The 13081-nt window shown below is 43.6% G+C and overlaps 1 protein-coding gene across 2 annotated transcripts in view; it reads left to right on the top strand.

The window, feature by feature from the left end:
- TAB2 (TGF-beta activated kinase 1 (MAP3K7) binding protein 2) overlaps window positions 1–2375 on the top strand; it is a 61031-nt gene extending 58656 nt beyond the window's left edge. For both annotated transcript variants that reach the window (XM_077776025.1, XM_077776026.1), the window contains exon 7: window positions 405–2375. In XM_077776025.1, coding sequence (XP_077632151.1) covers window positions 405–547 — 143 coding nt within the window. In that variant the 3' untranslated portion in view covers window positions 548–2375. The remainder of the gene's footprint in view (window positions 1–404) is intronic.
- Window positions 2376–13081: the final 10706 nt, after the last annotated feature.

Below are 13081 nucleotides of genomic sequence, written 5' to 3'. Positions count from 1 at the left end.
ACTTCTTCAGTGGGGAATGAAAATCTAATGTTAATGAGATACAAGCTCTGTCAGTATTGCAGTAGGATGGATACCTTTTCCCGGTCTTAAGGTGACATTGTGGGAATTTGCTATTGGGTCCCCTATGATTTCCGTTTTCTCCTGATATAAATTGGAGAAAACGATGCTCTTTTTCCCGAAGGAGAAAGTGGGGTGACCCCGGCTTGTCCATGTTGGTCCCCCAGCAGAGAGCAAAGGCTCGCTAGAGGTTGGAGAGCATGGAGTTGATGTGTCAGTTTCAGGTAGATGCTTCATTTGCTTAACAGGCTGCTTCCTGCTGTGCGGTATAAATGGTGTTTAAGGTTGCCGGTAATTGATGACTTTGTGATTTTTGCTTCTAAGATCATTCTTTTGCTTCCTTATAGATCAAAGGTCCACCATCAAAACACCAAAGACTCAAGACACAGAAGATGATGAGGGGGCTCAGTGGAATTGTACTGCCTGTACTTTTTTGAACCATCCAGCCTTAATCCGCTGTGAACAGTGTGAGATGCCAAGGCATTTCTGAGCCAAAAGGCCCTATATCTCTAAAACCACATCTGAAGTTCAAGAAACTAGTCTGTCATCAGGGGAAAAGTTTCACTGCTACATAGGATTTTGTCAAATTGAAGGTGTGACAAGATGGTGTTGTGCTAATGTTAAATGTCAGCCCACAGAGCTAATAATACCTCAGTCTAGTGTCATGGGCAGTTGAAATTCATCACATGAAAGGTAATCTCCTGAAAGACTTGGTTGCCCGCTGCCTAACCATGTACAGTGTTACCAGTAGCCCATTATGGATCATTATCAGTATATTAATGCCTGAGTGTTGTTCCCAGTACCTTTTGCCCCCTCATGTCACTACTGAATTTTGACAGGAGGAAGGAATAGAACGATGGCTTTTTTTTTTTAAAAGCTTTCGGTGAAACACTACAAACGTGAAGAAAAGGAACAAGGTTTAACTATTTAAAAACTGTTTGCTGCCGCATGGTGCCAACGGATAGGGGAAGAACTTCATGAATCTGTGGTACTCTTGGCCTTGTCTTTGTCTTCCCTGAAAACGTCTCCACTCTGTGAAGCCAGCATCTGGGGTCTAAAGATGAAAAGGAAAGCAGCATGCATTGTCTGTACAAACATGCAGTGAAATATCCCAAAGCTTTTCCTACTGTACAGATCTCTCGAGTCTGCTTTAAGTGATTTCTCTTCTTCTTTATTATTTTCTTATATTTCTATATGTATAGTGTAATAGTCTTTTGTTAACTAATTTTCTTTTTTCCTTTTAGTGATTAAGCACGATCATGTCCCTTTTTAAGCCTTACCTGAGAGAAGCAATGCCTTAAAATAAAAAAGCATTAATGAAATGAAGCTGTGCACAAAGTAACTTTCCTCTACTTATTCTGTACTTTGCCCTCACGAGTGCCGATGTTCTGTGAAGACATTCAGATGCTGCACAGTGAATTGCAGGAAATATTACGAGACTTCCGCCAATAAGTCACACTGTCTGTACTGACTTCAGCAGTGGGTGGCACACAGTGTTTGGTCTTCCACAGGGAAGCTTAAAACAAAAGGTGTTTGTAACCCACTGCCAGAGCAACAAGGTTGAGCTTGCTTCATCTGCCTGGTGTCCCACAGAACTCTCACGAGAGATTACGATCGGGAAAGTACAGTTTTCAAAACCAGCAACAGCAGCAGTACCTACAGCCCTGGTTTGGGGAGAAGTTTAAATGCTTTACTGTTGGGGCAGTCCGTTTCCAAACCTGACTTGGTGGCAGTGTCATGTGTATTTATAAAACGAGGCTAGTCATATTTAGGACAACTGAAGGAAAGCTGGAAAAAAGAAAAACAAGCAAACTTGAACACTGAAGCAACCTCAAGCATCTCTTTATTTTGATGGTCTATTTTTATAAGGAAAATAAATATTCAGATGATCGGGAATGTATATAACTAAATGAAATCAAGAAAAAGAAAGAACAGTATGCATTTAAAAACAGAATTATGAAATGATATATCAGTGCTTAGAATGGGGCTAAGGGAAGTGCTGAAATGTAGCAACAAGGTAGGACATAATGTGACGGTCACCCATTGTAACTGTCTGCAAGTGGATATTTTTTAAATAGGCAAGATTATCACAGGTAATCTATGAATGTCAGAGCCTCGACCTCCAGGCTTTGCACCTTGTATATGGGAAGAAATAGGACAATCCTAGTTAATTAGCCCATAGACCCAAAGCCCTTACATTTGATACGTTTTGTTTTAAAACTAGGCCTTGTTTTTCAGCTTCATCTGCAGTTCTATGTGAAGATTGATAAATCAGTTTTTACTTGTTTTATTAATAAAACGTAATTTGGATATCTTGAGTTGATGGTTTTGTGATTTAGCTGGGTAAACTATCTTTGTAACAGATAAGTTATTTATAAAAATTAAAAAACTTATATTCTAATGTGGATTTTGTGACTTGTTTTTAAAGTTTGTGGGACAGAAGACAGTTTCTACCCCAGCGAGAACATTTGATAGTTAATTGAAATCAGAGAAAACTCGTTCCCTGGAGTCTTCTCGGGACAGATGGCATTCAACTGCATCTCTTGGATTCTTTTTCACCATTTCTTCAGGCCTTTTAACTAATGAAAGAAAGCAGCCCTGTTTCAGCGGAGCCAGAAAAGAATTAATACTGCCTCTTTTGCATGGTTAACTGACTTTCCTTTCATTTCTTTTGGGTTTTTAAAGTTTACATGAGATCTTGGGCCATTTAGCCTGGGCAGTCACTTACTATCTACTTTATTCCATAATGTGGAGGTGCTGGGGGTCCCAGTGGTGCTCCTCTTGAAGAGAACCTTTATATCATATTAAGAGTTTCCCAAAGATCTAGCTCGGTGTTTCTGAGCGTGAACAAGGCAAAGCAGCGTTTGCTGACCTCTCGGTGTCAGAGCTGTAGAAAGCCCTGCCCCGCCTCGGTCAGTGTCCTGGTGGGACGGGAACACCCTGTGCTGAGGAGGAGGAGGCCTGGACGTGCCGGTGGTCTGGAAGCCACCTTCGGGACTTACTGCACGAAAATAGAATTACAGGTACCAAGAACCTCAGATGGAAGGATGGGCTTCTGTTTCTCGTCACTCTTATCCTTGGGTGCTGACATTTTCTAAAGGTGAGGCGGGCGATTAGCAGTGCGTGGAGCCGGGGTTTCTCTGAAAAGCTTTTACATTAACTGAATAGTGGCCAGTATGTGCTGTTCTAACTAATATGCATAATATAACGTTATGCAAAGGTGCATGTTGTGTTGCAGGATTTTGTGAAAAAAGTAGGAGAATGAGTTTTTCTTTTAAATTTTCCATTTACTTTTGAAAGTGACCAATCTAGATCAATCTGCAGTCTAATATTAATGGACATTTATACTGGAGGATTGAAATTGTGCAGAAAAATCCTATCCATAGGTAGTCAAAACTATATTAATTATTAACTTTAAATGTATTTTAAAGCATGTATAAAATGGCTGACATTTCCTCATACCTCTATCCCAGTTCAGTGCTGACGGACAGTCCAGTGAACAGTGATGGGCTTAAGAAGTGAATGGTGTCAGGTGTAACACTCAGTCCGTGAGTAATTGAAGTTGGCTGTATTGCCTTAGAAAATGATGTTAAATCGGTAGTGCCCCCAAAGGCCATTCCAGATTTAATACCTCCATGCTGGGTGTTAGCATAACTTCCCTTATAATATTACAAAGTACTTCTGTTTCTCTGTGACAAATGAACATATTTTTGCCTCCAGTTTTTAGAAGCTACAATTGTTACATCCATATTACTTGAAGATGAAATGAGTTAAGGCTGCATTTTAGTTTTTCTTGCTTCCGTCTGAAGTAAAACAACTGAGAAAAGACTTAAAACACAATTTTGTAGCTTTATGTTTGTTAAAGTAGGATTTCCCCCCTCAGTATGCAGTAGACTGGGTTTGGGTTTTTTTGTTTGTGTTAAGAGAACGTAGTTAATCATACAGACGTGCTTGGTGTCATATATTATCTTTGCAACTGTAAATTTCTTCCTATATTCTTGGTTCAAAAATAGAACTGCCCTGTTATAATGGTTGATTGACTTACCTAGGTCTTTAGAAAGGTTGTGAAAGCACTTGAAGTCTATTAATTTGTTTTTAATTTCACTATAGTTAACATACAGTGTTACATTAGTTTCAAGTATACAGTATAGTGATTCAACTGTATACTCTGTGCATTTGCATTTTTAACACTGTGGCACCTTGTTCCCTAGATAGACCACTCATCTTAAGAATCAGGACAGTTGAGGTCCGATTCTGTCATCTCCCTAGATTTACCCTATAACCCCAGGATAGTTCCTTGCTTTTATTTCCCTGCCTTGTTAAATGAAGATAATTATACTAATTATGTTAAACCAGCCTCACAGGGTGCTGACAGCATCAACGTGAAACTGTCTGAGCCAGCCCCATCTCACTAAGAATTTCCTTATCCTTAAACAGTGGGTCATGTTTTTGAATGAATGGGTTTTGATGCGTTTTTCTCAACAGTATCAATGAATGAAATGGTAAGTTTGCTATTATTTCTCTGAATTGGCCTAGGGACATCTCAGTGGACCAGAATTTGGTATTTCAGTCACTGTGATTCAATTCTTGCCTTTTAATGTCAAAAGGTTAGTTGTTTTGCCAAGATTATCAAAGGCTAACCTGAAGATCCAGTGTGTTTACATTTCCGTTGCGTGTCCGGCTATCTAAAGAATGTAAAATTATGATGGAGTATAACAAATCATTTCTCCAGGAAAATAAACACTTTCTTCAAAGGACTTACTCCAGTGTTTGCACATTTGCATATTTGTTTTAAGGCTGAAATTGACCAAAGGTGCACTTCATCTTAGCCTCTTTTTTTTTTTTAATAAATTTTTTTTTAATGTTTTATTTATTTCTGGGAGANTTTTAAAAAAAAAAAAAAAAAAAAAAACCAATCCCATTCACACTTGTGAGCCCACCCATCATTTCTTATAGCTAAGTGCCTTTTTCATACTGCTCATCCTGGTTCTCCTGCCTCTGGTTTCTTACTCTTCCTTGCACAGTGCAGCTAGGGTTAAAGGCCCATGGCCTCCTTTCTAGAAATCTTGATTGTTTCCGCATTGGTACAAGTAAGCTGACTGGGCTTACTTTTAAGATTCTGTAGCTTGTCTCTTACCTACATCTTCAGGAAGGTTTGTTACTTCCCAGCAGAACAATCGGCCTATTCACTTCCCGTAGCCTTGCACATCCCGACCCAGGTACTTTTGTCCATTCCACTTCCTCTCTCTGAGTTTAAACCTTTAAGGATCAGATCAAGGGTCAAGGTCATGAGGCTTTCCCAAGCTACCTTCTGGTGGCACTTGCTATATTTTTTGCCCACTTGGCACTTATTGCTACTTTGACCTGTCCATTCATATACTGACAGGGTAGATATTAAAACATACTCCTTTGTGTCTCCACAGTAAATACCCTTATGTGCAGAAAGAGTTCAGTAACTGTTGATGGTGATAATGATTCTTGAGGGCCATTTCTAACATTTAAAGTTAAATGATGGGTACAGCCATTTTGAATTTGGTATAAAGTTCACATAGGACCAATATAGGTTACAGATTCCCAGGCCAGCCCAGTAAATAGGAATGCTTTGCATTTAAAATGCTGGGATATTGCACAATGCTATTGGGATATATAAATGTAACAAATTAATAGAATGTTTCAATAGTCTTCTGTGTGGAGAAGTAGAGACCTTTATGAATATGCTGGGAAATACAGACACTGGCATTTGAAATTAAGGCCCCTGATGGGGCATCTGGGTGGCTCAGTTGGTTAAATATCTGTTTCAGTTCGGGTCATGATCTCATGGTTTGTGAGTTCGAGCCCCACACTGGGCTCCATGCTGACATTGCAGAGCCTGCTTAGGATTCTCTCTGTCCCTCTCTCTTTCTCTGTCCTTCTCTCACTCTTTCTCTCTAAAAAATAAATAAAATACCCTTATTTTATTTATTTTTAATTTTTTTTAATTTTAAGTATTTTTTAAAATTNGTTTCTATCTGATTTTACTGAAAAGCTTAAATTTTGCCTTTTCTTGGATTCAGATATTTGAGTGGCTTCTCGCTCTTAAACATGATGACGATCAAAGAATTTTTTTTTTTTGAATGTTTATTTACTTTTAAGAGAGAGACCAAGACAGAGTGCAAGTTGGGGAGGGACAGAGAAAGAAGGGAACGCAGAATCTGAAGTAGGCTCCTGGCTCTGAGCTGTCAGCACAGAGCCCAATGAGGGGCTCAAACTCACGGACTGCAAGATACGACCTGAGCTGAAGTCGGATGCCCAACCAACTGAGCCACCCAGGCGCCTCTCAAAAAAATGTTTAACTCACAACTGAAGCAGAGGGACATGAGAGAATATTTTTTCCTGAGAAAACTGGTCAAGAGAAGAGGGAAATGAGAAAATCGAATGAAGAAGGTGTCATAACCCTCTCCTCCTTTTTCCCAAGAAAGGTGAAAAAAGGCAGGCTCCTGACTAAATGCGGAGTGTGCTTGTGAATTGGACATGTAGGACCGTGACACTGCCTGTGTGACGCACGCCCTGAGACCAGCGCTCTATCACAAATTGGCTTGAAGCCCAATCATTACTACCTTTTGGGTTTTTAATAGAATTAGTTCACAAACCCACATGCTGAAGAACCAGATTCTTTTCATAGAACAGTCTGCACATCTCAGAATGCTACCTTCCCAGGCAATCAAGCTCTATGAAGCTGTGGGATGGGAAGCAATACGTGCCATCCCATCGCTGTGAATGATAATAGGTGATTTTTGCCAAGACTATGTAGTATCCCAAAGCATAATTATAGTTAATGTTAGACGGAAAAAAACATGCAGCAAAATTTTTGAAACTTGCCACTTGTATTCTTTATCAACCACAATCTCTCTTCCACCATTCATAACCATTAATAACCTACAGTTATATGCAGTGGGTTCACATTACACGAAACAAATGGCCCCCACATTCTAAGACGAGTGAAATAAAGAATGAGCAGGACTCACTGAAAACCTTAGACCAACTGTCACTTTTTTCTCTGGACATCTGTGCTGTGGAATCTACATTTGCTGCAGTGCAAAGATCGTGAGGAACACCCCCCTGAGTTGTACAAGGCTTTCATTTTCATGTCGTTTTGACGGACCCATCCATCCACAAGTAACAGGATTTTATTACTGTAACGATTCTCATTGATTGTATTTCCTCCGTTTTCTACAGGCATGATACTGAGGGGGGGGAATCCCCTTCATTCTCAAAAAGCGCAAGTTAGTAACGTTTTGGCCTTGTCTTTGGACAAAATAAGGAACATGCCTTCAGTCTTTCCTTACACCATCTATTTTACTTAGGGTCTAGCTTCCTCTAGAAGGTAGAATTCATGTTTTACGTATTATAGTGGGACATGGGACCTTTCACACCCTGATTTGCTTAAAGAATGAGCTTAATGCTGGTCTTCTGGCAAGGGAGCAGAATGGCCTAGGCGATGCTTAGCCTCAAGACCAACTGTGCGGCCAGAACATCTCAGCACATCCTCGAGAGGCCAAGGCTGCCTTCTCCTAGCCACGTTTCATTTGCCCATTTCTCTCACAAATCTAATCAGATTGACCCGAGAAGATATACTTCTTCAGCAAATAAATTGCTATGCAGTATTTGTTTGTTTTGGAGAACACTAGTGGGGGAGGAGCAGAGAGAGGGAGATAAAGGATCCAAAGCCATACAGCGTAGGCTCTGCACTGAAAGCAGAGAGCCCGAGACAGGGCTCGAACTCACGATCCATGAGATCATGACTGGAGCCGAAGTCAGATGCTTAACTGAGCCACCCAGGCACCCCGCAGTATTTTAGACCGGGCTAACATGCACTCACTATGCGAGGCACGCTTTTAATGCTTTACAAATACGAATTCATGTAATCCTCAGAAGAGCCCAAAGAAGTAGCTGTTATAGCCCCATTTCACAGACCAGGAACTGAGGCGAAGAGACATTAAGTGACTTGCCCAGGGTCACACAGCTGGTTAGAGTCAGGCCCAGAGTTCTGAATCAGGCCTTCTGGTTCCCCTCCTTCTTTTTTTTTTATTATTTATTCAGATTTGAGAGACAGAGAATGAGTGGGGAAGGGGCAGAGAGAGAGGGAGACACAGAATCTGAAACAGGCTGAGCCATCAGCACAGAGCCTGATGTGGGGCTCGAACCCACAAACTGTGAGATCATGACCTGAGCTGAAGTCGGATGCTTAACTGACTGAGCCACCCAGGCGCCCCGTTCCCCTCCTGCTTTGAACCACTGTGACGCGCTGCCTTCAGGCTTCTCCTAGAGGGCTGCGAATGGATGTTTACTCCTACTTATTCCAAGGTGGCCACGGTGAGCTCTCAGTCTCTGGAATCATCTTTATATTTGAGGAGGCACTTTACTTTCAACTTGTGCTGCTTCCTCCTTTGCCCGTCTTCCAAATCTTACTCTGATGTGTGAGGCCAAGGGCTCTTTCTGTGGTCAGCACCGTGCACCCCGCTCCCCGCCGGGACCAGGCACGTAGCAGACACACAACACATTTTCATTTCAGCCCGTAAGTTTGGTGAGCTAGCGTCGCTTTATTTTTCTGTTACTTCCCTCAAACGCTGCTCCGCACACTCCTGCCCTCGGGCCGGCAGCGCGTTACAGAACAAGGGAGGGAAAGTCGCCCCCCTAGAGCGTGCAAAGGGGAAATGAGTGCGCGCGCACAGGCAGTCCTCACTCTTCTCCCGTTCCGCAGCTTGTGAATTTGCCTGCTCACTCCAGCCGTTCGTGGACACGTGCACATCGATGAAAAACTATCTGTCTCCTGACGCTTCCATTCCTGGCTGAGGTCAGACAAGGCGCCAACGCTCTGCCTTCCTGCTCCGTTCAGCTTTCCTACCGCGAGCAAGTGTCCATGTTTACGGTCTAGTTAGTGCCATGTTTTGCACATTTATACTGCTTTTTTGGCGGTTTTGCTATTTAAAATGACTCCCAAGCAGGCGAGCCTGGGTAGCTCCGTCGGTTAGTCATCTGACTTTGGCTCAGGTCATGATCATGATCTCTCGGTTCACGGGTTCAAGCCCTGTGCTGACAAGCCTGGAGCCTGCTTCAGATTCTGTGTCTTCCTCTCTCTGCCCCTACCCCATTTGTGTGCTCGCTTGCTCTCTCTCTCAAAATAAATAAACATTGAAAAAAAATTTTAATGGCCCCCAAGCATAGTGCTGAAGTGCTGTCTAGGGCTCCTAATGCAAGCAGGCTGTGACGTGTCTTACAGAGAAAATGCATTTTGTTCAGGCCTGAGTCATAGTGCTGTGTGCAGTGTTAGTGAATCAATAATGTGTATTAAGCAGAAACACATAGAAAGGTCATGCGCTGATTGGTTGATGAAGATGTGACCAGGGGCTTATGGGAGCCTCACCCTGTATTTACCCCGGGAGAGATGGTTTAGTACTTGCTAATTCAGTGTTTGTGAAGACTATTTAGGACACAACTACTGAGAATCAGCTGGAATTATAACTTAAGGCAAGTGCTGTCGACAGAGGTACAAAGTTCAGTGAAAGGAAAGATGACTTCTCATGGTTGAATCCAGGCCAGCTGATGATGGGGAAGCAGTTGAGATGGGACTCAGATGGTGGGTGAGAATCTGGTAGAGGCGAGGGAGGGTGCTCCAAAATGCAGAAAACAGAGTGAGCCCTGGCGCAGCCCAGAAACCACAGGGGTCCCGCACAGACTGCCAGGTAACCTCACTTGGCTAAAAAGTGAGTACCGGAGGGAAAGGTCATTTGAACCATGCTGTGAAGCAAGATTAAGAGTGTACTTGATTCAATGAGCAAGAGGAGCCATGAAAATAATTTGAGTAATTGGCCCGTGAGAAATGGAAATGTGAGTCCACCAGTGTTGATAGCAGCTGTATTCATAGTAGCCAAAAAGTGGAGACAACCCAAACATCCATGAATAAGTGAAGGGATAAACATAACATGGTCTATCTATGCATCGGGACTGCTCAGCATTAAAAAGGGACAAATACTGTGCAACAGTATCAATGAGTCTCAGCGTATTAAGAGGAGTGAAAGAAGCCAGACACAGGAGTACATCTGAACGTTTCATTATATAAAGTTATACACAGGACAAAACTATGGGATAGAGTTCACTGAAAGGGGGCACAAGGGAACTTTCTTGGGGTGATGGGTATGTCCCATTATCTTGATTGCAATGCTGCATGGGTGTATCCACTTGTCAAAACTCACTTAAAAATGGGTGCATTTTGGGGTGCCTGGGTGGCTTGGTTGGTTGGGTGCTTGCTTGGCTCAGGTCATGATCTCATGATTGGTGGGTTCAGGTGCTGTGTCAGGCTCTGTGCTGACAGCTCAGAGCCTGGAGCCTGCTTCAGATTCTGTGTGTGTCTCTCTCCCTCTCTCTCTCTGCCCCTCCCCCACTCACGCTCTTTCTCAAAAATAAAATAAACATTTAAAAAATTTTTAATGGGTGCATTTTGTTACATAAAAATTATGCAATTTATGGTGTATTTTATTGTATATAAATTAAAATAATAAATTTGTTTCAAAAGCAGCTTTAGGAGGGGAAGCATCTGGTATATATTTCAATACGTTTCCCCCATCCTGGCAAACACTCATGAGAAAGGCAAGTAAGTGGAAAAGCAGAAACACAAAACAAGTTACCACCAGCTGCTCCCTTAGTAATGATCAGGTATAAGGTACAACCCCATCATATCTAAAGCTAAAGACTCCTAGACCCATTGGGGAATGTCCATGATCCATCCTGTTGTTCACTCGGATTTGATTTACAACTTCCTGTTAGTAGCATAGATACCATCTCTATCACCACTAGATATCTGGTGACCAATATACCTGGTGGGTTTTCTTCTCCAACTGAAACACTACTGAATTAATTCTGAGAAACAACTGCAAGGGGTCCTCTGTGGTTGGGAGCGCCCTGTTCTTCTAGGGAGCTTGGTGTGAAACCAGTGCACACTCGTGCACTGTGAAGAGGCCAGTGGACCGTGCCGTCCGTAGACCAAGATCAGCACCATCCTAGTACTTTGGTTCTTCTGATTCTTCCACGGGATCTTTCGTCCTCAGGGAGGAAAGCGCTGCTCTGTTCCGGCGGTGCTCCAATGCGCACGCGGCCGCTGTCTGATGTTCCACAAAGCGGTCCTAGTATCCATGGTGCACTCACCGTGGGCACCTCTGGCCGCCTCATCACGTGAGTTCTGCAGCACCCACAGAGTCCTCCGGGCAGCTACGCACCTTTAGTTTTCCCAGCTTTAGGTGTGTTTCCATTAAAACATATGTTGAATTCTAGTAACTCTCTGTAAAATCAGCATCTCTGGTTACACTCGAGTGCAGCATTTTGGGCTGACAAATCCCAAACAGCTATCAGATGTTCCTTCCTCCTCAAGTTAAACCTTGATTTAGAAAGTTACTTTCTTTTTGATTCACTCAGACAATGTAGTCCTGTGTGCCAAACCTTCTGGGTTCTGGTCACGTAACAGTGACCAAGCCCCAGTGTTAGTCCCTGTGCTCATCTGTCCCCTGGCTTGCCCATGGCTGAGCTGTCATACCGTCGGCCTCATTACGCGCCTTCTCTATATGCTGCCCCATAGCTTTGAGAGTGGCCTTTCGGGATTTTGTTTTCGGATTCTCTCCAAAGTAGCATATGCTCAAATTCAGAAGAATAACTTTCTGTATTGGAGCAAACATCACCTTTATTGAAAACTATAAACTTTAATGCTCTTTGCCTTCTGCTTTTGTGATATAGTAAAGAACCTCATTAGTCAAGGGGTGTTACTAAATGCTCAGAACAGTAGCTTTTAATCCGTTCGGAACTGGTTTGAGTTGTGATGATGCGGGTGGAAAGCGAGGTAGGCAACTACCCAGCGTTGATGTTACAGCTCCCTGAAGGCTCCTACGGTTTGCTCTAAATACTGCACCCTTTGTATTTTGCATTTGTGGCATGCTGGGCAGCATCTGATTTTCTCTTTTTTAAGCTGGATGCATTCCTAAATCTGACATTTTTTGTTTCTCGCTCGCTGTCCGTCGATCAGTGCTCTCTTTCATAAGGAAGGGAGAGTGGAGCGGATCTCAGAGACGGTTCCTCCCCACCTAATGCTGCGTTGGAGAAACCACACATGCGGTTTCTTTCCTTGGGCTCCGCGTTCTTGCTTTCTAAGCACATCATGAGGGCGTCTTTCATCAGCTGAGCCCAATGTGGCACCGTTCCTAACTGCTGAATAAACAGAAGGGAAGTCAAGCAAAAAGAAACGCACCAGCACACACAGAGGCATAATTACAAGGGAACATTTTTAAGTTGAAAACATTGCTCACCCGGAAAAAACTGTTACACAGAGGAGTTAAAGCTGTTTTCAGTTTTCCCTTCAGAACCATTTTCTTACAGCGTTGATATTTCCACAGTACAAAAGAAACTGGTAGAGCAGAGGATTAAAGTTTTGATTAATTCCAAAAGACGACACCAACACGGTCTGGCGGGCTCCCCGAGCACCTGACGTTGCAACGAACGCCAAGCGGAGGATGCCACGGTTCTCCGGGGGGCTCCGGGTTCGAGGGGAGCCGCCAGCCGCCCCCACACCGGCCCCTCTCAACTCCATCCAGGAGGCGGCTGTTGGGAAATGCACGCGAAGCCATCGCGTCCACTGCGCGAGAATGCGGGCGCTCGCACACCACCTACGGGAGCGGTGCGGGGGCGCTGCACCGAGGGAGACCCGCCCCCGCCGCCCTCGCCACGCGCCAGTGGGAACCATAGCAACTGCGCCCAAGTGACCGGCTCAGTGACCNTGCCCCGGATGCCTGTGGCCCCCGCATGCCGAGCGCCGAGCTCCCCCCGGGCCATCACCGGGTCTTTCCGTCATCCAGAGCACGTGAGAAAGACGAGCACAATGTGCTGAATTTGCAGAAAGCAAAATGGATTTCAGTTTTAAGTCCGTGTTTTGTTTCCACATTTGTAAACTTCCTTATAGACCCTCGGCCCCCACAGAAGGGGCCGAAGAGTAGAACCTCGCAAG

This window comes from Crocuta crocuta, unplaced genomic scaffold (genome assembly GCF_008692635.1).
Source record: "Crocuta crocuta isolate KB4526 unplaced genomic scaffold, BGI_CrCroc_1.0 scaffold25, whole genome shotgun sequence".
Taxonomy (NCBI): domain Eukaryota; kingdom Metazoa; phylum Chordata; class Mammalia; order Carnivora; family Hyaenidae; genus Crocuta; species Crocuta crocuta.
This window is presented reverse-complemented; position numbering and strand designations above follow the sequence as displayed.